This window comes from Megascapheus bottae, chromosome 7 (assembly GCF_031878675.1).
Source record: "Megascapheus bottae isolate mThoBot1 chromosome 7, mThoBot2.hap1, whole genome shotgun sequence".
Taxonomy (NCBI): Eukaryota; Metazoa; Chordata; class Mammalia; order Rodentia; family Geomyidae; genus Megascapheus; species Megascapheus bottae.
This window is the reverse complement of record NC_143515.1, coordinates 41704867-41729975: the sequence shown is the minus strand read 5'-3', so window position 1 is coordinate 41729975 and position 25109 is coordinate 41704867. Positions and strand designations below refer to the sequence as shown.

Genomic DNA, 25109 nt, shown 5'->3' with positions numbered 1-25109 from the left:
GACACCTACTCAGCCATGTTCATCTCTGCATTTATTCACAATAGTCAAGCAATGGAAATAACCCAGATGCCCTATTGCAGAAGAATGGATACAAAAAATGTGGTACATATATACAATGGAATTCTGCATAGCCAACAGACAAGATAAAATAATGGCATTCGCTGGGAAGTAAATGAAATTAGAGCAAATCATGTTGAGTGAGACAAGTCAAGACCAAAGGAACAAAAGGCGCATGATATTCTTAATATATGGATATTACATCCAAACAGTACAAGAGCAATGACTCAATATTTGGGTACCCAAGGTTATGGACATGGCCTTGTAGGTATAAACATAACTACATAGATATAATACTCTATAGACAATGTTTTATTACATATATTAATGTGTATCTATGACATATAAACCCTCAGCTTAATTTTAATTATGTTCTAAAATCTATGTACCAGTGATTATATATAGAGATTCCCTTCTTGAATACTTGTTTGTTAAACATGATATTTGAAATATGATATAAAAATCAATGTTAATAAATTCTTTAATTAAAAAAAGTATAAGATTTAAATGGAAAACTATTTTATAAGTAAGCTTGAAAACGATTTTTAAAAAGGAGGGGCCATCTGCACAGCTAAAGACATAGCTACTTAAACTAGAGAGACACCCAACCAAATAATTAGAAAACAATATTTACCAACAATGCATCAAACAAAGGCCCAATATCCATTATATACAGGGAGTTCAAGAAACTAATACCACTCCCAAAAAAACTAATAAACCAATCACTAAATGGACAAGGGAGCTAAACAGATTTCTCAGAAGAGGTAAAAATGGCGAAGAAACACATGAGGAAATGCTCGTCATCCCTGGCCATAAAGGAAATGCAAATAAAAGTAACCCTGAGATACCACATTATCCCAGTCAGAATGTCTGAATTCAGACAACAGCAAATGCTGGCAGGGATGTGGAGAAAGAGGAACTTTACTGCACTGCTGGTGGGAAAGTAAACTAGTACAACCACTCTGGAAAGCAGCCTAGAGGTTTCTCAAAGAACTAAACCTAGCCATATCACTCCTAGGTATCTACCCAGAGAAACATGAACCAGGACATAACAAAAATACTTGCACATTCATGTTCATCACTGCACTATTCACAATAGTCAAGATATGGAAACAACCCAGTGTCCCATTACAGATGAACAGATCAAAAAATGTGGTACCTATATACAATGGAAGTCTACACAGCCATCAGAAACAACAAAATAATGCCATTTGCAGGGAAGTGGATGGTGCTAGAACAAATTATGTTGAGTAAGCCAAGAGCAAAGACATAAATGGCACATGGTCTTCCTAATATGAGCATATTAAATTTAAAACCGTAACAAGACAGGACAAAGTAGGGGGAAAACAAGATGGGGGGGAGGGAAATGGGGACAAAAACTTAGAAGGGACAGCAATGACGGTTAAGGAATGCACCTTCTATCTAATGAATATAATGTAACCCTTCTATTAATTACAATAAATTTTTTGAATAAAATTTTTTTAAATTTACATGACAAAGTAAACAGGACTCCAGATACCCACACACAGTGAGACCAAAGTAGGATGGTCTCGGAAAAAAGGCACCGGATTGTAATGCCCAAGCAACCCCTTAGTATGTATATAAAATAATACACAGAATGAAGGGAACCTCAAAAAAAAATTTAAAAAATAAAAAAAAAAAAGAATGAAGGGAACCTCAAACATGGGGCAACAAAGGACACTCCTTAACTTGTCCTAGCAGTTTGTTTTGCTTGAACTTGGCCTGGGCACTGTCCCTGAGCTCATCAGCTCAATGCTACTGCCGTACCCTTGAGCCAAGCCCCATTTCCCATTTTCTAGAGGTTAATCGGAGATAAGAATCTCAGGTCCTTTTGTGCCCAGGCTGGCTTTGAACCTTGATCCTCAGATCTCAGCCTCCTGAGTAGCTAGGATTACAGGCGTGAGCCACCGCCTAATGTTTTTTGGAGGACTCTATGTCCTCCACCTCATACATGATGCAAACAAGTACACATCTGTAGGAAGATGGGAGGAGGGCACAAAAATAAGGGGAAGGTGAACTGAGCAACTCAGAGGCAGTGAAAGGAGGGAGAAAATGGAAGGGAGGGAGGGAAAGGAAGGGAAGGGAAGAAGGGAAGAACTGCTGATATTAAGCAACAGGAAAGAAATATATGATCCAGAAGAAACCTATGATCCAGAAGAAATAATTTTATCAATGTTTGAAGAGTTAACTGTTTTTCCTATATAAAACTTGAGTTCTATGAATTTTATATTATCCATAAGTTTTGTAAATCAGAATGATGATCCTTATCAATGTGACTATAAAAAGATTATGTATCGGCCGGGAGTTTGGCCTAGTGGTTAAAGTGCTTGCCTAGCATGCATGGAGACTGGGTTCGTTTCCTTGGTATCACATATATAGAAAAAAAGCCGGAAGTGGTGTTGAGGCTCAAGTGGTAGAGCTCTGGCCTTGAGAAAGTCCAAGGACAGTGCTCAGGCCCTGAGCTCAAGCCCAGGACTGGCAAAAAAAAAAAAAAGATTATGTATCTAATAACCTAATCTCAATAGAGAAAAAAAAATGGAGGAGCTGGGGTTGTAGCCTTGAGCATGGTAGGCCTGGTCTAAGCAGGTGAACACCTTTTGATAAAGAATCTAGAGTACTGAGAGCAAGGCCTAATGGTAGACTGCTTGCCTAACATGCAAGAAGCCCTAGGTTCGATTCCTCAGTACCATATACACAGAAAAAGCTAGACATAGTACTGTAGCTCAAGTAGTAGAGCACTATCCTTGAGAAAGCACAAAGACAGTACCTAGGCTGTGAGTTCAAGCCCCACGACTAGAGAGAAAAAAAAAGAAAAAGAAGAAGAACCTAGAAGTCGGAGATGACAAGCCAGATGAACTCAAAATGGCAGCAGAACCATTCCCATTTGCCTTGAAAGACGAAAATGTCACAAACACTAGTTGGGCCAGGCAGTGGTGGCTCATGCCTATAATCCTAGAAGGCTGAGATCTGAGGATCAAGGGTCAAAGTCAGCTGGGGCAAGGAAATCCATGAGACTCTTACTTCCGGTAGCGTTAAGCTGAAGGGCTCAGGGAGAGTATCTAGGCCAAGAGTTCAAGCCTACCACTGACTAAAACCAAAAAAAACTTAGGGATAAGACCTAGGTCCCAGGCCTGGTACCAAAAAGCAAAAACAAAACAAAAATAACAAAAGACAAAAAAATTAGCGATATTTTTAATATGAAACCTACAATGTGTATCATTGTTTTTGTTTTATGCAGTATGTTTCTTTTTTGGAGAGGATGCGAGTTGCTTGTGGGGCTTGAACTCAGAGCCTTGGCCAGCTGTGAACCACAATCTTTATATCTCAGCCTCCTGAGTAGCTAGGATTACAGACATAAGCCTCTGACACTTGGCTCCACCTTTATTAATTACATTCTTCTTTCATTTATTTATTTTGGGTGTGCATGTATTCTTCACTTGAGCCACATATCTACTTAAAAACTTTTTGCTACTTAACTGTAGATGAGACTTGTGAATTTTTCTGCACAGATTGGCTTCTAAATTTAATCCTCAAATCTCATCCTCCCAAGGAGCCAAGATTGAAGAAATGAGCCAACAATACCCAGCTCAATTTATTGTCTTCTCCCAAAACTTACCCTGGCACTCATTCGGTAAACTTTCCACCCAGTCTTTTCCGTTATTAATCAAACAAAATAATGATAAAAGAGCCAAACTCCAGGGACTGAAATGTGAGATCAGTTTAGAGTCAGACCAAATACTTCAGACCTTAATCTCCAAAAAATAGACAACTGAAGCCAGGCACCCAGTGGCTCATGACTATAAACCTAGCTACTCAGGAGTCTGAGACCTGAGGATCACGGTCATGCCAGCCCTGGCATGAAGTCCATGAAACTCTTATTTCCAATTAACTACCAGAAAACTGGAAGTGGTACTGTGGCTCAAGTGGAAAAACGGTAGCCTTGAGCTGAGGAGCTCAGGGAAAGAGCCCAGGCCCAAAGTCGGACCAAAACAAGAACAAGCAAAATTGGAGGTGCGGCTCAGGTAGTAGATGTCAATAATTAATAAAAAAAGCCAAGCAAGAGCACAAAGCCTTGAGTTCAAGCCGAAGTATCAGCAAAAAAAAAAAAAAACTATAAAACATACATAATAAATTTGTCTAATAGACGGGGCCGGGAGTTTGGCCTAGTGGTAAAGTGCTTGCTTAGCATGCACGAAGACCCAGGTTCAATTCCTTGGTACCCCACATAAAGAGCAAAAAGCCAGAAGTGGTGCTGAGGCTCAAATGGTAGAGTGCTAGCCTTGAGAAAGTCCAAGGACAGTGCTCAGGCTCTGAGCTCAAACCCAGGACTGGCAAAAAAAAAAAAAAAAAATTGTCTAATAGACAAAACAGAAGATTGGAATATGGTGTAGTTCAAAATGATAAAAGTACCTGCATAGTAAACAACGAATTCAAATCTCATTACAGCCAAAAAAAAATTTTCCATGTATTTTTATTGTAATTAATAGAAGGGTTACATTATATTCACCAGATAGAAGGTGCATTAGTTTACTTTTTTTTTTTTTTTTTTTTGCCAGTCCTGGGCTTGAGCTCAGGGCCTGAGGACTGTCCTTGGATTTTTTCTCAAGGCTTGAACTGTACCACTTGAGCCTCAGCACCATTTCTGGCTTTTTCTAAGTATGTGGTACCAAGGAATTGAACCCGGGTCTTTGTGCATGCTAGGCAAGCACTCTAGCACTAGGCCAAACTCCCGGCCCCAGGTGCATTACTTTACAAACATTGATACCCTTTCTCATGGCTTGGTCCCCATTTCCCTCCCCTCATTCCCACCCCTTCCCTATCCTATCTCAAATTACCAAATATGCATATATACAGTACATCAGATAACCAGGTGAGATACTGTAACAATATGAGATAACCAAGGGACAGCAAAAGAGATGAGAGATAACAGTACATTAAGCACAACAACCACTCATTATATGGCTTTTGTTTCCTTATCCTGGAGGTCCTTTCATTCAGTCATACTATATGGCCTTATGTATCTAGGTTTTGTTCTATTGTAAATCTCTTACAGTCAAAAATTTAAGAGTGGGATTAATATATTAATTATACAATTAATATGATAACAGTGATAAATCATAGTTAAAGGTTAACTGATGGGCTGGGAGTTTAGCCTAATGGTAGAGTGCTTGTCTAGTATACACTAAGACTCGGATTCGATTCCTCGGTACCACATACATATAAAAGCCAGAAGTGCTGCTGTGGATCAAGTAGTAGAGTACTAGGCCATGAGAAAGCACAAGGACAATGTCTAGGCCCTGAGTTCAAACCTCAAGACTAGCCAAACAAAAAACAAAAAACAAAACAAACAAAAAAAAAAAAACAGAGGTAACTGAACAAACTGAGACTACAAAAATGCATAGAGAAGTCACATAAAAAATTTAGGGGAGGGGCCGGGTGTTTGGCCTAGTGGTTAAAGTGCTTGCCTAGCATGCATGAAGACCCGGGTTCGATTCCTCAGTACCACATACATAGATAAAAGCCAGAAGTGGTGCTGAGGCTCAAGTGGTAGAGCCCTAGCCTTGAGAAAGTCCAAGGACAGTGCTCAGGCCCTGAGCTCAAGCCCAGGACTGGCAAAAAAAAAAAAAAAATTTAGGGGAGCAGGGCCGGGAGTTTGGCCTAGTGGTAGAATGCTTGCCTAGCATCTATGAAGACCCGGGTTCGATTCCTAGGTACCGCATACTTAGAAAAAGCCGGAAGTGGTGCGAAGGCTCAAGTGGTAGAGCTCTAGCTTTGAGAAAAATCCAAGGACAGTGCTCAGGCACTGAGCTTAAGCCCAGGACTGGCAAAAAAAAAAAAAAAAAAATTTAGGGGAGAAACAAAAGCCATATAATGAATGATTGTTGTCCTTAATGTACTATGTTATCTCTCATCTCTTTTGCTGTCCCTTGATTATTTCATATTGTTACAGTATTTTACCTTGTTATCTGATATACTATATATATGTTTACTTGGTTATTTGAAATAGGATAGGGAAGGGGGAAAAACAAGATAAGGGGTGGGGGTGGGGGTAGGAAATGGGGACCAAGCCATGAGAAAGGGTGGGTATCAATGTTTGTAAAGCAATGCGCCTTCTATCTGGTAAATATAATGTAACCCTTCTATTAATTACAATAAAAAATATATGAAAAAGAATTTAGGGGTCAGAAGCATGGCCTAGTAATAGAGTGTCTGCCTAGCATGCACTAAACCCTGGGTTCAATTCCTCAGTACCACTTACACAGAAAAGGCTGGAAGTGGTACTGTGGCTCAAGCAATAGAGCACTAGCCATGAGAAAGCCCAAGGACAATGTTCAGGCCCTGAATTCAAGCCCCAGGACTGGCAAAAAAAAAAAAAAAGTATACTACTATATGGACCGGAAGTATGGCCTAGTGGTAGAGTACTTGTGCTTGCCTAGCATACGTGAAGCCCTGGGTTCCATTCCTAGGTACCACATACACAAAGCTGTAAGTGGTGCTGTGGCTCAAGTGTAGAGTGCTAGACTTGAGAAAGCCCAAGGACAGTTCCCAAGCCTCAGTGCCCAAGCCCAGGACTGAAGGGGGGGGTATACTACTATAGAACAACTGATAAGAGAAATTAAACCGTTCTTACTAAACCCTATGATTAGGTAGTCTGTTATTCTGTGCACCTTAGGACATTTTCTTTTTCTTTTTTTCCTTCCCATTTGTGGGGCTTGAACTCTGGGCCTGGGCTTGAACTTGGTTGTCTCTGAGTTCTTCAGTTCAAGGCTATACCCCTATCTCTGAAGCCAAAGGACCTGTTTTCTGGTGATTAATTAGAGATGAGTCTCTCAAGGACGTTTTAGTGCCTGAGCTGGCTTTGAACCTCGATCCTCAGATCTCAGCCTTATCAGTAACTAGGATTACAGGCGTGAGCCACCACGTCCAGTTTTTAGGGCATTTTCAATATGTTCACTGATCACTGTATACAATACTGTGGGCAACAATGGATAATTTTTTTTTTTTTTTTTGCCAGTCCTGGGCTTGAGCTCAGGGCCTGAGCACTGTCCTTGGACATTCTCAAGACTAGAGCTCTACCACTTGAGCCTCAGCACCACTTCCAGCTTTTTTCTATATATGTGGTACCAAGGAATCGAACCCGGGTCTTTGTGCATGCTAGGCAAGCACTTTAACCACTAGGCCAAACTCCCGGCCATCAATGGATAAATTCTTACAAAAATTCTAGAAAGATTCTATTGGATTTTGTGTATGTGGATGAAGATGATTTTAAGTACTTCCATTTAAAGCCAAAGGTAATGCAGCAATGCAACATCCTAAAAGAAAACTTGACAAATAATTGCAATTTAAAATGTAACTCATAAAGTTAACCTTCAAAATACAGAAAAATGCATACCTCTGTGTCCAGGAATTGATATAAGCAAAAATTTTGAGAGTATGTTCCTTCCTAAGCTGCAGTCCATCACCACCTTCTATATCTGATACTGAAATAAAGAAAAATAATTATGAATAATGCTAAACCAATATTAAAGCCAATACAAAAACAAAAGCCTCAACTTACAATTTTTTTGTTTTTTGTGCCAGTCCTGGAGCTTGAACTCACAGGCCTAGGCACTGTTCCTGAGATTTCCCATTCCCCTCCCCAAATCAGGGCTAATGCTCTACCCCTTGAGACACAGCCCCACTTCTAACTTTTTTTCTTTTTTTGGTACTTAATAGTCTCATGGACTTTCCTGTCCTGGCTGGCTTCAAACCCTGATCCCTAGATCTCAGCTTCCTAAGTACCTAGAATTACAGGCATGCCCCACCAGCACCCATCACAAATATATTTAAGTCAATCAATCTTAAGTTTAGTTACTGATTAATCTGAGTTTAAAAACAGATTCCTAAGAGATGCATGAAAAGGGAGGTAACATTTGCTGATTTTTTATACCAATTCCAAATCTACCCTTCTGACAATCCTCTTAATAGTCCATTTTTCCCTTTATGGGAAAAAATAAGCTGCTTCCAGAAGACTGTTCAATCTCTGCTATTACAAAACAAAATCAAGGGGCCAGGAGTTTGCCCGAGTGGTAGGGTGACTGACTGCCTAGCATGCGCAAAGATCCAGGTTTGATTCCTTGGTACCACATACATAGAAAAAAGCCAGAAATGGTGCTACTGGCTCAAAAGAGTATAGCTCCAGCCTTGAGAAAGCACAAGGACAGCACTCAGGCCAAGTTCAAACGTAAGAACTGACACAACACCCCACACACACCCCGCCCAAAAAAATAAAAAAGTGCAGTTAGGCCAGGAGTTTGGCCTAGTGGTAGAGTGCTTGCCTAGCATGCACGAAGACCCAGGTTCGATTCCTCGGTACCACATACATAGAACAAAAGGCCAGGAGTTTGGCCTAGTGGTAGAGTGCTTGCCTAGCATGCACGAAGACCCAGGTTCGATTCCTCGGTACCACATACATAGAACAAAAGGCCAGGAGTTTGGCCTAGTGGTAGAGTGCTTGCCTAGCATGCACGAAGACCCAGGTTCGATTCCTCGGTACCACATACATAGAAAAAAAAGCCGGAAATGGTGCTGAGGCTCAAGTGGTAGAGCTCTAGCCTTGAGAAATTCCAAGGATAGTGTTCAGGCCCTGAGCTCAAGCCCAGGACTGCCAAAAAAAAAAAAAAAAAAAAGTGCAGTTAGATGCCAGGCACTGGTGGCTCTGTGATACTAAGAGCTGATGATCCCATTTGGAAGCCGGTTCAGGCAGACAAATCCAAGACACACTTATCTCCAAATAACTGGCAAAATGCTGAAGTGGTGGTATGGCTCAAGTGGTACAGTGTCCAGGTGAGCAAAAGAACCAAGCCTGGGCATAAGAACTTCAGTTCAAGCCCCACTCTTGGCAAATAAAGAGTACAGTTGGACTAAGAGTCCAAATAAGTCTTCTAGTGTAAAATGTTAAATCATATGAAAGAAAGGGGACAGTACACTTTTTTTTTTTGGCAGTTCTTGAGGCTTGAACTCTTTCAAAAAGTTTCTGATACTATTTTTTTTGTGTGTACACATAATATACTTTGATGATATGTACCTTGACCCATCAACTTCTTTCCCCTTCCCACTGGTTTCCTCCCCTTAACACCACACCACCACTGTCACCAACAACAAAAAAAAACAGGCCCTGTTTTATATTCATGTCACACATGTGTGTATATGTACATGTCGATGTGTTTGTCTAGTTTGTGTGTACAAAAAATAAGCAGTATTTGAATCTTGCTTATTTCTTTACCATGATGAGCTCCTGTAAATGACCTATTCCCATAACTTTTTTTGAAATTTTTTAATAGGACTTGGGTATGAATTCAGGATCTAGATTAAGGACTATACCAACTGGAGCCATACTTCTCTTTTCAGCTGAGTAATACTACATTGGATAGACAATATAGTATACAAACTTAAACTGACTCAACAGCTTGACTATTGTGAATAGGGCTGAAATAAACATCAGTATGTAGATAACATCTCTATTGTACATTGACTTACATCATTCGTTACTTCCAATATATGCTCAGAAGTGATAATGCCAGAATCATAAAGTAGTTCTTTTTTAATTTTCTGGGGATCCTTCATAGTAATTTCTACATAGACGTATTTACATTCCTACCAACAAACACTGTGTAAGGGTTCATTTTTTTTTTAACACATATCCTCACTAGCAGCTCTTGTTCCTGTTTCTTTGATGCTAGCCATTCTGACTGGGAAAGATATCTCAATTGGTTTATTTCTATTTCCTTTATGACTAATGAACATTTCTTCATATTTTATTTGTTGCTAGGGCTGGGTTTGAACTCAGGGCCTTTCTGCAACTCCTCTCATGGCTGGCATTCTACAGATTAAATCATGCCTATACTTCAGGCTTTTTGATGGCTAATTGGATATGAGTCTCCTGAACTGTCTGTTCAGGCTGGCCTTGAACTTAAGACCCTAAGATTTCAGCTGAGTAGCCAGGACTACAGGCATGAGCCACTGGTGTCAGCTCTTCATGTATTTATAGGCTATTAAGGCATGCTGTTCAATTCATCTGCAATTTGTTAACTGAATTATTTGGTCTTTTGCTATTTGAATTTATATATGAATACATGTACACATATATAAAATCTCGATAGGAACTGTTTGTCAGATAATTATCAAAGATTTATTCACTAAGCAGGCTACATGCATATTTTGATAATAATTTTCTTTGATGTGAAAAAGCTTGTTAATTTAACACAATTTCATTAATCAATTTGACCTATTGGAATCCTATTCAGAGATCCTTGCCTACAGAGTGATCGAAAGAGATGAGATTGCAACATATTGTAATATGTGTGGAAATGCGTTTTTAAAAGTTCTCACATACCTTTTTTTTTTTTGCCAGTCCTGGAGCTTGAACTCAGGGCCTGAGCACTGTCCTTAGACAATTTTTGTTTAAGGCTAGCGCCCTGCCACTTAAGCCACAGAGCCACTTCTGGCTTTTTCTGTGTAAGTGGTTTAGGAGAATAGAATCCAGGGCTTCGTGCATGCTAAGCAAGCACGCTATTACCAGGCCGCACTACAGCCCATGATATAAATGTTTTTGATAGGGCCAGGAGTTTGGCCTAGTGGTTAAAGTGCTTGCCTAGCATGCATGAAGACCCGGGCTCGATTCTTCGGTACCACATACATAGAAAAAAGCCGGAAGTGGTGCTGAGGCTCAAGTGGTAGAGTTCTAGCCTTGAGAAAGTCCAAGGACAGTGCTCAGGCCCTGAGCTCAAGCCCAGGACTGGCAAAAATAAATAAATAAATAAATAAATAAATAAATAAATAAATAAATGTTTTGATAAAGCAAGAACAGGGCTGGGAGTTTGGCTAGTGGTAGAGTGCTTGCCTAGCATGCACGAAGACCCAGGCTCGATTCCTCAGTACCACATACATAGAAAAAAAGCTGGAAATGGTGCTGTGGCTCAAGTGGTAGAGCTCTAGCCTTGGGAATCCCAAAGACAGTGCTCAGGCCCTGAGGAGTTCAAGGCCCAGGACTGCCAAAAAAAAAAAAAAAAAAAAAAAAAAAAAGTGAGAACAGTGGCTCATGCCAATAATCCTAGCTACTCAGGAAGCCGAGATCTCAGGTTCGTGGTTCAAAGCCAGACCAGGCACCAAAGTCTGTGATTCATATCTCCAATTAATCACCAGAAAACCAGAAATAGCACTGTGGTTCAAGTGGTAGAATGCTACCCTTGAGCTAAAGAGCTCAGGGACAATACACAGGGCTGGGTTCAAGCCCCACAAAAAAAAAAAAAAAGGATGTGATGCCTCAATATTCAGGTACTCAAAGTCACTGACATAAACTTGGAGATATAATTATACAGACATAAATCTATAAGGAAATATATATTCTATAACTATATAGACATATACATCTATAACAGGATATATATTCTACAGGCATATTGGTATATAAATCGACTGTACATCATAGATACGTCTCAGCTTAAATTTGTACCAGTGATTGCATATACACATTCTTTTTTTTTTTTTGGCCAGTCCTGGGCTTGGGCTCAGGGCCTGAGCACTGTCCCTGGATTTTCTCAAGGCTAGGGCTCTACCACTTGAGCCACAGCACCACTTCTGGCTTTTTGCTATGTATGTGGTACCGAGGAATCGAACACGGGTCTTCGTGCATGCTAGGCAAGCACTCTACCACTAGGCCAAACTCCTGGCCCCTACAGTAAGGTCTTCTGATATATTTTGAATTGATTCTTGAACAGGATGAGAAACTGTGATCTAGTTTCAGACTTCTACAATATAGATGTGCAGTTCTTCCAATACTATTTATTGAAAAAGCTCTGTTTATTATGTATTATTAGCACCATTGTCAAAATCCTATGGTTGTACTTCTATAGGTTTATTTCTGGGCCTTCTAATCTACTCCATTAGTCTAAAAGTATGTTTTACTATTATAATTTGAGGCAGATACCGTGAAAACTTTCAGCACTTCTCTTTTTATTCAAAATAGTTTTGGGTATTCATTCCTTTTCAGTACCTCCATACGTATTTTAGGACAGGTTTTTCTACTTCTGTAAAGAATGTCACTGAGAGCTTGATAATGATTGTACTAGATCTATAGATCACTTTCACTATACAATCATTCCACAATACTCATTCTAAAAACTGCTCGTTTCACAATACTCATTTTAAAAACAGATTAACACAGTGGTATTATCATCTAGTATTTTCTGTAATTTCTTTCTTTGACATTTAATACTTTTCATTGTGAAGGTCTTTCAAGTCCTTTAATTTATTCTTAGGTTTTGGGTTGTTTTTTTTTTTTGGGGGGGGGGGGGACGTAGGGGGACCATGGGGCTTGGAATTGGGGCCTGGGTGCTATCTCTGAGCTCTTCAGCTCAAGATACTGCCCTATCCCTGGAGCCACAGCACCACTTCTGGTTTTTCTAATGGTTAATTGGAGATAAGAGTCTCATGGTCGGGTATCAATGTATGTGAATTAATGCACCTTCTATCTGGCAAATATCATGTAACCCTTTTACTAATTATAATTAAAAAAAATAATAAAAAAATTGAAGATTAAAAAAAAAAAGAGTCTCATGGTCTTTTCTGCCCTGGCTGGTTTGGAACCTCAATCCTCAGATCTCAGCCTCTTGAGCAGCTACACTGGCCTGGGCACTGTCCCTAAGCTTTTGTGGTCAAGGCTAGTGCTGTACCACTTGAGCCACAACTCCACTTCTAGCTAATAGGAGGTAAGAGTCTCAAGGACTTTCCTGACCTAAACCACAATCTTAAGATTTCAGCCTCCTGAGAGCTAGCTAGGAATACAAAGTGTGAGCCATTAGCATCTAACTCTAGAGTTATTTTGTTTTTAAGCTATCATGCATAGAATTTACCCTTTCTCAGCAAGTTCATTACAGAAAAGCTATTGACTTTTTTTTTTCCCAAGCCCCATTTTGGGGCTTGAACTCAGCCTGGGCTCTTCAGCTCAAGGCTACAGTGTCCTATCCCTGGGCCTGGGCATTGTTCATGAGCTCTTCAGCTCAAGGTTACTACCCTACCATTGAGCCAAGCCATAGTTCACATTTTCTAGAGGTTAACTGGAGATAAGAGTCTCTGGTTCTTTTGTGCCTGGGCTGGCTTTGCCCCCTGGATCCTCAGATCTCAGCCTCCTGAGTAGCTAGGGTTACAGGCATGAGCCACTGAGCCTGGCCTGGGCTGGCTTTTGAACCATGATCCTCAGATCCCAGCCTCCAGATTACAGGCGCTCAGCAAGCTACTGACTTCTATATATTTATCTAGTTTTTTTGTGGTGTGTATGTGTGTGTGTGTTGGTCCTGAAGTTTGAACTCTGCGCCTGGGAGCTGTCAGTCTCAGCTGTCCTTGGGATTTTTTGCTCTTGAGCAATGATTCACTTCCAACTACGTTTTTTTCTGGAAATTAACTGAAGGCCCATGCATTCCATGGACCTTCTTGCCTGGGCTGGCTTTGAACCGTGATCCTCAGATTTCAGCCTCCTTAGTAGCTAGAACTACAAGCTTGAGTCACTAGGACCCAATACTGAATGTTTACTTTGCACCCACTACTTTGCTGTAACTGCTATCATACTGAAGTTTTGTTTTTTTTTTTCCCAGTACTGGTGTTTAACCTCAGGGCCTGGCCACCTGGACACTGTCCTTGAGCTTTCTAAAAACTAGTACTCTAGCACTTGAGCCATAGCACTACCTTCAGTCTTTTCTGCATATGTGGTATGGAGGGGCATCATGTAGGCTGGGCAAATACTCTACCACTAGGCCAAACTCCCAGCCCCTTCTTATGTATTTTCTTTTCACAGAACAAAGGAGTTTCAATTTAACATGTCAGTTTGTAAGCTCCGTGTGTGTGTGTGTGTGTGTGTGTGTGTGTGTGAAATCAGTTCCTGGGCATTGTCCCGTAGCTTTTTTGCTCAAGGCTGACACTATCACTTCAGCCACAGACTCCACTTCTGACTTTTTAGTGGCTAATGGAGGTAAGAATCTCATAGACTTTTCTACCTGGGTTGGATTAGGACTGTGATTCTCAGACCTCATGCACTATAAGCATGAGCCACAAGTATGTAGCTAGCAATAATGAATCTTGGTCAATGTCACCCCTTGCATCTCTCTCCCCCATCCTGCCTAGCCCCAGACTTTGGTTTCCTTTGAAATGGCTTCAAACTATGAGGCCCAAACCGACCATCACCTCATGGACCTCCTGACTCAAGACTCCCAAATGCTGAGATTACAAAGGTGTACCATCATTTCAGGCCAGCAAACATTTCTGTAAAGGCCAGAAAGTATGTATTTTAAGTTTCACAGGCATACAATCTCCTATAACTATGCAAGTTTGATGTAATATCTAGAAAGCAACCATAGTCAACACATGCAAATGAACACGGCTACATTACAAAATTAAGCAGCTGGGGCTGGGAATTTGGCTTAGTGGTAGAGTGCTTGCCTAGCATGCACGAAGACCAGTGTTTGATTCCTCAGTACCACATACATAGAAAAAAGCTGGAAGTGGTGCTGAGGCTCAAGTGGTAGAGTTCTAACATTGAGAAAGTTCAAGAACAGGGCTCAGGCCCTAAGCTCAAGCCCAGGACTGGCAAAAAAAAAATAAAAATAAAAATAACCAGCTGGTTAATTTAACTGATAAGCCAAAGTTTATTAATTATATCCAATAGTAAAATGACAACGACAAGATACAAATTCACTGCACTGAAATCTTCTCTGTACTTAAAGGTAATTATTTCCTGGGCACCAGCAGCTCACACCAGTAATTCTAGCTACTCAAGAGACTAAAACTGGAAATGGAGGTGTGGTTCAGTGGTAGAGTACCAGTCTTAATTTTTTTGCTCAAGTGAGAACATGAAACCCTGAGTTCAAGCCCAACTACTGACAAACACACACGTAACAGTTATCTATGGATTTACTATTATCTGCTGAGTACTTTGTGCTCACTACTAGATATATGATTAATTAATGAAAAAGCAAGTCTCCACCTCACAGAACTTAAATGTAATAAAAATGAAAAAGAGGTAAATATAAAAATTCAAGCATTGTGGGGCTGGGAGTTTGGCCTAGTGGTTAAAGTGCTTGCCTAGCATGCATGAAGACCCAGGTTCGATTCCTCGATACCACATATAGAAAAAAAGCCAGAAGTAGTGCTGGGGCTTAAATGGTAGAGCTCTAGCCTTGAGAAAGTCCAAGGACAGTGCTCAGGCCCTGAGCTCAAGCCCAGGACTGGCAAAAAAAAAAAAAAAAAAAAATTCAAGCATTGTGCCAAGACGAAAATGAATAGAATGTTGTGTTAGCAAATAGTATAAGATGATCTACCACCACATAATAGTGACTGAGGAAGACTAGAAAGATTCTTAACAGCTGGGCACAGGGGCTCACGCCTGTAATCCTAGCTACTCAGGAGGCTCAGATCTGACTATCAAGGTTCAAAGTCAGCCCAGGCACAAAAAGACCTGAGACTCTTATCTCCAACTAACTTCTAAAAAACCAAAAGTGGGGCTTGGCTGAAAGGTAGGGCGGTAGCCTAGAGCTGAAGAGCTCAGGGACAACATCCAGGCCCAGGGGTAGGGCAGTAGCCTTGAGCTGAAGAGCTCAGAAACAACATCCAGGCCCAGGGGTAGGGCAGTAGCCTTGAGCTGAAGAGCTCAGGAACAGTTTCCAGGCTCCATGACCCCCACCCAAAAAAAAAAGTCACACAAAGGCACATCTGTAATACCTAGTTACTCAAAAGACTGAGATCTGAGTATCACAGTTCAAAGCCAACCCAGGCAGCAAAGTGCATGAGACTACAATAAACTACCAAAAAGCCAGAAGTGGTGCTATGACTCAAGTGAGATTGCTATCCTTGAGCAAAGAGCATCTCAGGAACAGTACTAAGACTCATCATCATAATAATAAATAATAATACAGGAAATTTCCAACAATGTTAGATAAAACAAGCTAAATATTACAAATATTCCATTGGCATTACTGGAGTGGTTTTTTGTTTGTGCCAGTCCTGGGGCTTTAATTCAGGACCTGAATACTGGCCTTGGGTTTTTCTCAAAGGTAGTGCTCCACCACTTGGGCCACAGCGCCACCTCTGGCTTTTTCTGTATATGTGATACTGAGGAATTGAACCCAGGGCTTTGTGCATGCTAGGTAGGATCCAGAAGTAGGCAATCTGCCTAGCAAGACATAAGGCCTCAAGTTCAAACAAACAGGCACTGGTGGCTCATACCTATAATACTAGCTACTCAGGAAGTTGAGATCTGACGATTACTATTCAAACAAAAACAGCCCAAGCAAGAAAGTCCACGAGACTTTTACATCCAACAATCTATCAAAAAGAAGTAAAGCACTAACCTTGAGAAAAAACTGCTTGATGACAACACACAGGTCCTTAATTCAAGTCTCAGAACCAGTATTCAAAAAGAGAATAAGGAAAAAAATCTCTAAAGAATATGTACCACAGCCAGGTGCTGGTGGCTCATGCCTGTAATTCTAGCTACTCAGGAGGCTGAGATCTGAAGATCACAGTTCAAAGCCAGTCTAAGCTCGAAAGTCCATGAGATTCTTATCTCCAATTAACTGCCGGAAAACTGGAAGTGTCACTGTGGCTCAAGGTGTAGAGCCTTGAACTGAAGAGCTCAGGGATAGTGCCCAGGACCAGAATTCAAGCCCTACAACCAACCAAGGGAAAAAAAAAAAAAAAAAAGAATAGGCACCACAAAAATAATCAGTATTGGGCAGGGAGTTTGGCCTAGAGGTAGAGTGTTTGCCTAGCATGCACAAAGACCCAGGTTTGATTTTTCCGTACCATATACACAGAAAAAGCCAGAGGAGGTGCTGTGGCTCAAGTGGTAGAGCACTGAGCTTGAACAAGTGTCCAAGGATAGTACCCAGGCCCTGAGTTCAAGCCCCAGGACGGGCAAAAAGAACAAAAAAAAACCCTCAGCATTTCATATTTCAAGAATCAATTTAACTTTAGATTAAATCTACACAAAAAATGACTTGTAATTAATATGTATTGGACAGTGTGTTTTGCATATCTGAGGCCACAATTCAAGCACTAACACCAGAGAAGGAAAATTAAAAAGCCAACATTCTCATATCATTTAAAGACCTCTACAAATATATAGGTTTAAAAGTCCAAATTAAAAATCAAATGCTGGGGCTGGGAGTTTGGCTTAGGGGTAGACTGTTTGCCTAGCATGCACGAAGACCCAGGTTCGATTCCTTGGTACCACATGCATAGAAAAAGCCTGAAATGGTGCTGTGGCTCAAGTGGCAGACTGCTAGCCTTGACGAAAAAGCCCAAGGACAGTGCTCAGGCCCTGAGTTCAAGCCCCAGGACTGGCAAAAAAAAAAAAAAAAAAAAAATGCTGGGCCAAGAAGTTTGGCCTAGTGGTAGAATGCTTGCTAGCATGCGTGAAGACCCAGGTTCGATTACTCAGTACCACATGCATAGAAAAAAAGCTAGAAATGGTGCTGAGGCCCAAGTGGCAGAGTTCTAGCCTTGAGAATAGTCCAAGGACAGTGCTCAGGCCCTGACTCAAGCCCAGAACTGGCCAAAAAAAAAAAAAAGCTTAGCCAGGTGTGGTGGCTCAAGCCTGTAAAGCCTATAATCTTAGCTACTCACAAGACTGAGATCTGAGGATAAAGGGCCAAAGGAACTAAGACACTAATCTCCAATTAACCTCTAGAAACTGTGAAGTTGGGCAGTAGCCTGGAGCTGAAGAGCTCAGGGACAATGCCTAGGCGCAGGGGTAAGGCCTTGAGCTAAAGAGCTCAGGGACAGTGCCCAGGCCAAGTTCAAGGCTTGGCACAAAAAAAAAAAAAATCAAATGTTTGCCGGGCACCAATGCCTGTAACACTAGCTACTTGCTTGAACTCAGGGCTTGAGCACTATCCTTACTATCCTTGGGCTTTCTCAAGGATAGAGCCCTACCACTTGAGCCAGCACTACTTCCAGATTATGGGCCCACTTCATGTTTTCTAAAGGTTAATTGGAGATAAGAGTCTCAGGTCCTTTTGTGCCTGGGCTAGTTTTGAATCTTGATCCTTGGATCTCAGTCTCCTGAGTAGCAAGGATTATAGGCATGAGCCAACCGCACCTGGCTTTCCACCTTTCTCTACATATGTGGTACCAAGGAATTGATCCCAGGTCTTTCTGCATGCTAGGCAAGCACTCTACCACTAGACCAAATTCCCAGCCCCTGGAAGGCTAAGCCTGGGCTTTGTCCCTGAGCTCTTCAGCAGAAGGCTACCTTGGAAGGCAGAATTCTAAGAATTACCATTCAAAGTCTGCCCAGGTTAGGAAGTCAGAGTCTCTTATCTCTCAACTACTGACTAAAAAACATGAAGTAGATGGTTGTGTGGCTCAAACAGCAGAGTGAAAGTCATGATCAGAAAAAGTTAAAGGGACAATGCCCCAGACCTTGAATCCAGGCATCAGTACTAGCAACCAAAGAATAAATAAGACAGCCAGATGAAGTCAATGATACAAACTGAGAGTAGCAAAACGTACCAACTTTTTACCTTTAAGTAACTGTACAAAAGAATTTCAAATCAACATGTCCTGATGCATCTTGATCAATGTCAACCCTTCCAAATTTCCCTACTATACCCAGTATTTTTTTATTTCTTCCTATCAATAAACATAATATAAAGGAAAACAGAAATTCAAAAAAGCCAAATACTACATTAAAACACATTTTCAACTTCTAGAATCTAATCTGTCAAGACCTTATTTTAAAAAGCATTGAGCTGGGCAGCCGCTCAGTGGCTGATGCCTGTAATCCTAACTATTCAGGAGGCTGAGATATGAGGATCCAGGTTTAAAGCCAGCCCAGGCACAAAAGGACCTGAGACTCTTATCTCCAATTTACTTCTAGGAAATGGAAATTGGGGTTTGGCTCCATGGTAGGATGGTAGCCTTGAGCTGAAGAGCTCATGGACAGCGCCCAGGTCTAGTTCAAGCCCCATGAACCACAAAAACTAAAAATTAAAAAAAATTATAATATCCATTTAATAGTATGTTCCAGGAGAAGTCTTTTAAGTTTCACCAATATTTATAAATTTTACAAGAAATGAGATTTATCTTTAATTCTAATTTTTTCAATACCAACTTGGATATGCATAATTTAGGTAAGGCAAGGTAGCATATATCCATAATTCCACCACTTCGAGGCTGAAGGAGCACTGGAAGTTCAAGGCTAGCCTGGGCTCATATCTCTCACTCTAGCTACTTAGGAGGCTGTGATCTAAGGCTCACCATTCAACCCCAGTTCAGGCAGGTAATTAATGTAACTCTTACCTCCAATTTCTGTAAGCCAAAAGCTATAAGTCATGTGTGCCAAGTGGTAGAGCACCAGCCTTGAGTAAAAAAACCAAAGGGCTTGGGCCGGGAGTTTGGCCTAGTAGTAGAGTGCTTGCCTAGCATGCACAAAGACCCAGGTTTGATTCCTCGGTACCACATACATAGAAAAAAGCCGGAAGTGGTGCTGTGGCTCAAGTGGTAGAGTGTTAGCCTTGAGGAAGTCCAAGGACAGTGCTCAGGCCCTGAGCCCAAGCCCAGGACTGGCAGAAGAAAAAAAAAAAACAAAAAACAAAAACAAAGGGCTGTGCCTGGGCCCTGAGTTCAAGCTCCAATACCAGCAACAAACACCAACAATACAAACAACAACAAAAATTTAAAAAGCCTGATCTACAAGCTCATCGGCTGCTTAAAAAAAAAAAAAATCTAGGGGGCCGGGAGTTTGGCCTAGTGGTTAAAGTGCTTGCCTAGCATGCATGAAGACCCGGGTTCGATTCCTCGGTTCCACATACATAGAAAAAAGCCGGAAGTGGTACTGAGGCTCTAGTGGTAGAGCTCTAGCCTTGAGAAAGTCCAAGGACAGTGCTCAGGCCCTGAGCTCAAGCCCAGGACTGGCAAAATCAATCAATCAATCAATCAATCAATCAATCTAGAGCTGCAAGTTTGGCCTAGTGGTAACAGTACTTGAACTAACATGCAGGAAGACCCGGGTTTGAGTCCTAAGTATTACATACATAGAAAAGTCAGAAATGGTACTGTGGTTCATGTGGCAGAGCTCTAGCCTTGAGGAAGCCCAAGGACGCTGCTCAGGCCCTGAGTTCAAGCCCTGGAAATGGCCAAAAAAAAGTCCAGTGAGGTGGCTCATGCCTGTAATCCTAGCTACTCAAGAGGCTGGGACCTGAGGATCAAAGTTCAAAGCCAGCCCAGGGACTAAAGTTGGTGAGACTCTTACCTCCAATTAATCGCCAGAAAACCGGAAGTGGCACTGTGGCTCAAGGCAGGGTGGTAACTTTGAGCAGAAGAGCTCAGAGACAGGGCACAGACCCAGAGTTCAAGCCCCAAAACCCACAATTCAAAAAAAATATCTATCTGTAGCTATATATACATTAAAAATGTGTTTACTTTTATTTCTCTTGATTAAACAATGGAAGATTAATTATAAGCACATTATTCTGGGACTTGAACTCAGCACCAGGGCACTACTGCCCCTTAGCTTTTTCACTCAAGGTTGACACTCTACTTCTTGAGCCACATCTCCATTTCTGACTTTTTGCTGGTTAAATGGAGGGAAGAATTTCATAGATTTTCCTGCCCAGGCTGGCTTCAAACAGTGATCCTCAGATATCAATCTCTTCAGTAGCTAGGATTACAGGCATAAGCCACAGGCACCTCATTCAATTCTAATCAAGACAATCTTTGTACAGCCTACAGGGGAGGAAAAGGATAGACAACCAATAATTATTGAGTGAGATTACAAGAAATATACATAATTTACTTGAACTTAACAGGCTTTATCAAACTAAAACTATCAAGTTTATTTTCACGCTCCATGCTCCATCCACCATAGCCACGGATAAATATTACTACAGTGAGACACAATAATACCTGATTAAGGAATTTTAAGTTTGTGCTAAATGCTGGTGGCTCTCACCTATAATCCTAACTACTAAAAAGAAGCTGAGGGCTGAGAATTCAGCCTACAAGTAGAGTGCTTGCTTAGCATGCACAGAGACCCAGGTTCAATTCCTCAGTACTACAAAGGTAAAAAAAGCTGGAAGTGGTGCTGTGGCTCAAGTGGTAGAGCTCTAGACTTGAGAAGGCCCAAGAACAGTGCTCAGGCCCTGAGTTCAAACCCCAGGACTTGGGGGGGTGGGGGAGCCTGAAGTGGTGCTGTGGCTCAAGTGGCAGAGCTTTAGCCTTGAGCAAAAAGAAACTTGAGCATAAATTCAGGAACAGAGATGAGGCTTGCATTCAAGCTCCAAGACTGGCACCACACCCGCACCCACACACACACAGGGAAACAATTTCAAAACTATAAAGATAAAAAAAATGTAACTGGTTGGGCCAGGAGCATGGCCTTAAGAGTGCTTGCCTAGCATGCAATGAAGCCCAAAGTTCGATTCTGCAGTGCCACATACACAGAAAAAGCTGGAAGTGGTGCTGTGGCTCAAGTGGTAGACTGCTAACCCTGAGAAAGGACAGTGCCCAGGGCCTGAGTTCAAGCTCCAGGTACCTGGTAAATATCCTGGAATATGCTGTTGTAAACTCCATTCAAAACTGCTAAGGGCCTGGAATGTGGCCCAGTAGTAAAGTGCTTTCCTACCATGCACAAAGACCCAGGTTCTTCAATTCCCCGGTACCACATACATAGAAAAAGCTAGAAGTGATGCTATGGCTCATGTGGTAAGGTTCTAGCCTTGAGAAAACCCAAGGACAGTGTACAAACCCTGAGCTCAAGCCCAGGACTGGCAAAAAAATAAAATAAAAAGAGTCACACAAAAAAAGAAAGAACCCGGGCCGGGAATTGGGCCTAGTGGTAGAGTGCCTGCTTAGCATGCAGGAAGACCCAGAAGTGGTGTGGTGGCTCCAGGTAGAACACTAGCCTTGAGGAAAGCCTAAGGACAGTGCTCAGGCCCTGAGCTCAAGCCCCCAACTGGCCAAAAAAAAAAAACCTTAAAAAAAAAAAAAAAAGAACAACGGATCTAAGATACTAGTGTTTTGGAGGCAAATTTTTAAACATTTAACAGCTAAGTATTTTAGACACCACTGTCTACAAGTTTCAGGAATTTCCCAAACATTGATGATGATCTAGATGTCATCTCTTTTCAAAACAACTTAAACTTTAGTTTGTTTATACACTATGGCTACAACTATCCCACTTAAATTCAAGATAATTTTCAAATCAAAAAAAAAAAATTTTCCTTATACTAGACAACAAAGCTATTCCTTTTCCAATTTAAAGTCAAAAATCACACAACTTGCATCTAAAATACGTACATCTTTACTGACATAAAGACCTAAGTTTACCATATCCCAAACCATCTGTACCAAAAAATGAAATCATTTTAAAATTCTAGAAAAAAAATTAAGATATAAATGCAGGAAATTATGATTGGAATGTCCAACAGTCTATTTGTGCCTGTACACTTGAAAATAAATTAGGTCAGTGTACTAGTGGCTCAAATCTGCAATTCTAGCTACTCAGGAGGCTGAGATCTAAGGATTCCTGTTTGAAGCCAGTCAAGGGAGGCAGAAAAAGACTGCGACATTCTTATCTCCAATTAAGCCACGGAAAGCCAGTAGAGGTGTGGCTCAAGGACTAGCTAGCTACCCAACCTTAAGGGAAAAAGTCAAGAGTCACTATGAGGCCCTGAGTTCAAACCCAGTAACTGAACAAATGGAAGGAAAAAAAAAAAGGAAACTAGAAACCTCTTAATACTTTTTGGACATTAAAGTAAAACTAAAATATAAAAGCCAAACAGCTCCATACATTTGGTAAAAACCAAACAGGACCCCACATTTTATAAATCAGTTAAGTATTAGAAAACAGGTTGTTCAGAAGTCTGTCCAGATTTCACACACAAGTTCAAAACCTACATAAATTTCGTAAATAAGCATTATGTCATCAAGTTTTTGCAAAGTACCTTCTCATTTAGTTCACCTCTTCCAACCTAGGCCTTTGGGCCTATAGTTAACTTCAATGTAATTCGTTTCTTTAGGCTGACATACCGTCTTGTAAGGTCTAAGAACAAATAAATTATGGCCAGAAAAGATCAACATATGCTCAATAATAATAAAAAGTACAAGATCTTTTATTCCAGGAGACAAGCCATGAACTACCCCAGGATAAAATCTCCAATACACAGCTCTCCTTTAACAGAATTTGCCATTAAAACGACGAATGTTACGCGAAGAAATTTCCTATTTTTTTTTTTTAAGATAAAGGTAGGAAGGTTTCAATCATCGCTATCCCAGTTCATTTTCAGCTATTTAAGGACTGGCAGATGGGTCTAATACACCCACACACCCTCGAGAGGGAAAAGCCACCACCCTCTTCCCAAGGAGTTTAATGAAAATGAGCAGGTAGTGGGGGGGGAGGCCTATCCTACACGATGGAAATCAAAGAGGGCGGCCAGACCGCTGCGGCCTCAGAGCACAGCCTCGTCCGGCGCCGCCACCTCCCCTCACCTTCCCGACGGGGTAAAGGGGGCGAAGAGCTCATTAGTGCCTTCGTTAATTGACACCTGTAATGAGGAAACTTTCCCGGAGCTCCCAGGCCCGGCCGGGTCGGAGCTCCGCGGCGGCCGCCGCCACTCGGGCGCCCAGGTAACCAGGCCGGCTTGGGCCTGAGGCGCCGCGACGGCCGCACCATCACGCACCTTCCCAGGGCGCTAGGCCAGCACGCCGCCGCCCGCCGCGGCCATCGCCTCCCGCAGGCCTCAGCAGCCTGGGCAGACTAGAACACGCGCGGGGACCCCAAGGCGGGCCCCCCGACAGACCGCCACCCCGACTACTTACTTTCATTTAACACCTCCACCAGGTCTGCGCAGTTCTCACACATCGTTCGGCCGCCGCCGCCCCCCCCTCCCCCGCTTAGGTTCTCACTGACTGAGCCCGGCCGGCGGGGGGGAGGGGAGAGAGGCGGAGGAGGGGGCCGGCCGGCCGGCGGGGCGGGGAGGCGACGAGGGCGGGCGGCGGCGGGGACGGGGCGGGGAGCCGGAGGATGGGGGGGAGGGGGCCGGCGGTCCCCGGAGCGGGCGGGGGAGCGGAGGGGGGCGAGGGGTGGTGCGCAGGCCGGAGGGGCGCGGAGCCGCCGGCGGCGAGGAAGGGGAGGGAAGGACGGGGGAGGGGAGAGGAAGGGGGCGGGTGGGAGAGAAGCAGCAGAGTCACTTCACCACCGACCAGACGCCGCGGCCACCGCCGACGCCGCCGCCATTTTAACACAGCGCTCGGGCTGCGCTCGGCTCTTTCCGCCCAGGCTAGGGAGCCGACGCGAGGCGCCTCGCGCTCTCATTCCCCCTCCCCCTCTCGCCGCGCTCGGGCTGGCTCGCTCGCCCTCCTCGCCTCGCTCGCTCGCTCGCTCGCTCTCCTCCCACCCTCCCACCGCTCGCTGCGCACACACGCCGCACGCCGTACGCCGCGCACCCCGCCGAGGCCGGCTCGCCGCCCTCCCTTTCCTCTTCCGTCCGGCCTCCCCGCCCTCGGTCCACCCCCTCTGCGTGCTCGCCCTCCCCACCCCGCCCAGCCCGGATCTCAGTCAGCGGCCGGAAGGGAAACGCGAAGCCATCGCGGCCGCGGGGGGAGTCCGGGTGAGTGGAAGATGGCGGCGGCGGCGGCGAGCTGGGCGCGGGGCGCGGCGTCGCCCACTGCCGCCCGGCCACGGCGGGTCACCCGCGCCGTCCTGTACCCCCCCACCTCTCCGCTTCGACATTTTATGGGGGCGGGGAGTCGGTGATGGTTTCTGCCCGGATTCGGGGGTGAATGCAGCACAGAGAGGGGACCGGGATCCGGGGCGACGCTCCAGGCGCGGGTTCTAGCACGTAGCCGGCTCCCCGCGGGACTCGGACAGGATGGAACTGCCGCGCCTCAACCTGCTACCCTACAGAGCTGTGCGGCTGATGGGGGCCGGAGCTCTGAGGCTCCTTCGCGGCACTAGAAACGGGCAGGGGGGCGGCCCCCGCCCGACCACGGATCGCCGG

General features: G+C 43.1%; 1 protein-coding gene across 2 annotated transcripts in view; it reads right to left on the bottom strand.

The window, feature by feature from the left end:
* Usp34 (ubiquitin specific peptidase 34) overlaps positions 1–24257 on the bottom strand; it is a 206822-nt gene extending 182565 nt beyond the window's left edge. For both annotated transcript variants that reach the window (XM_090336851.1, XM_090336852.1), the window contains exons 1-2: positions 23929–24257; positions 7472–7559 (exon numbers count right to left, since the gene is read on the bottom strand). In XM_090336851.1, the coding sequence (XP_090192977.1) occupies positions 7472–7559; positions 23929–23971 (131 nt within the window). In that variant the 5' untranslated portion in view covers positions 23972–24257. The remainder of the gene's footprint in view (positions 1–7471; positions 7560–23928) is intronic.
* Positions 24258–25109: the final 852 nt, after the last annotated feature.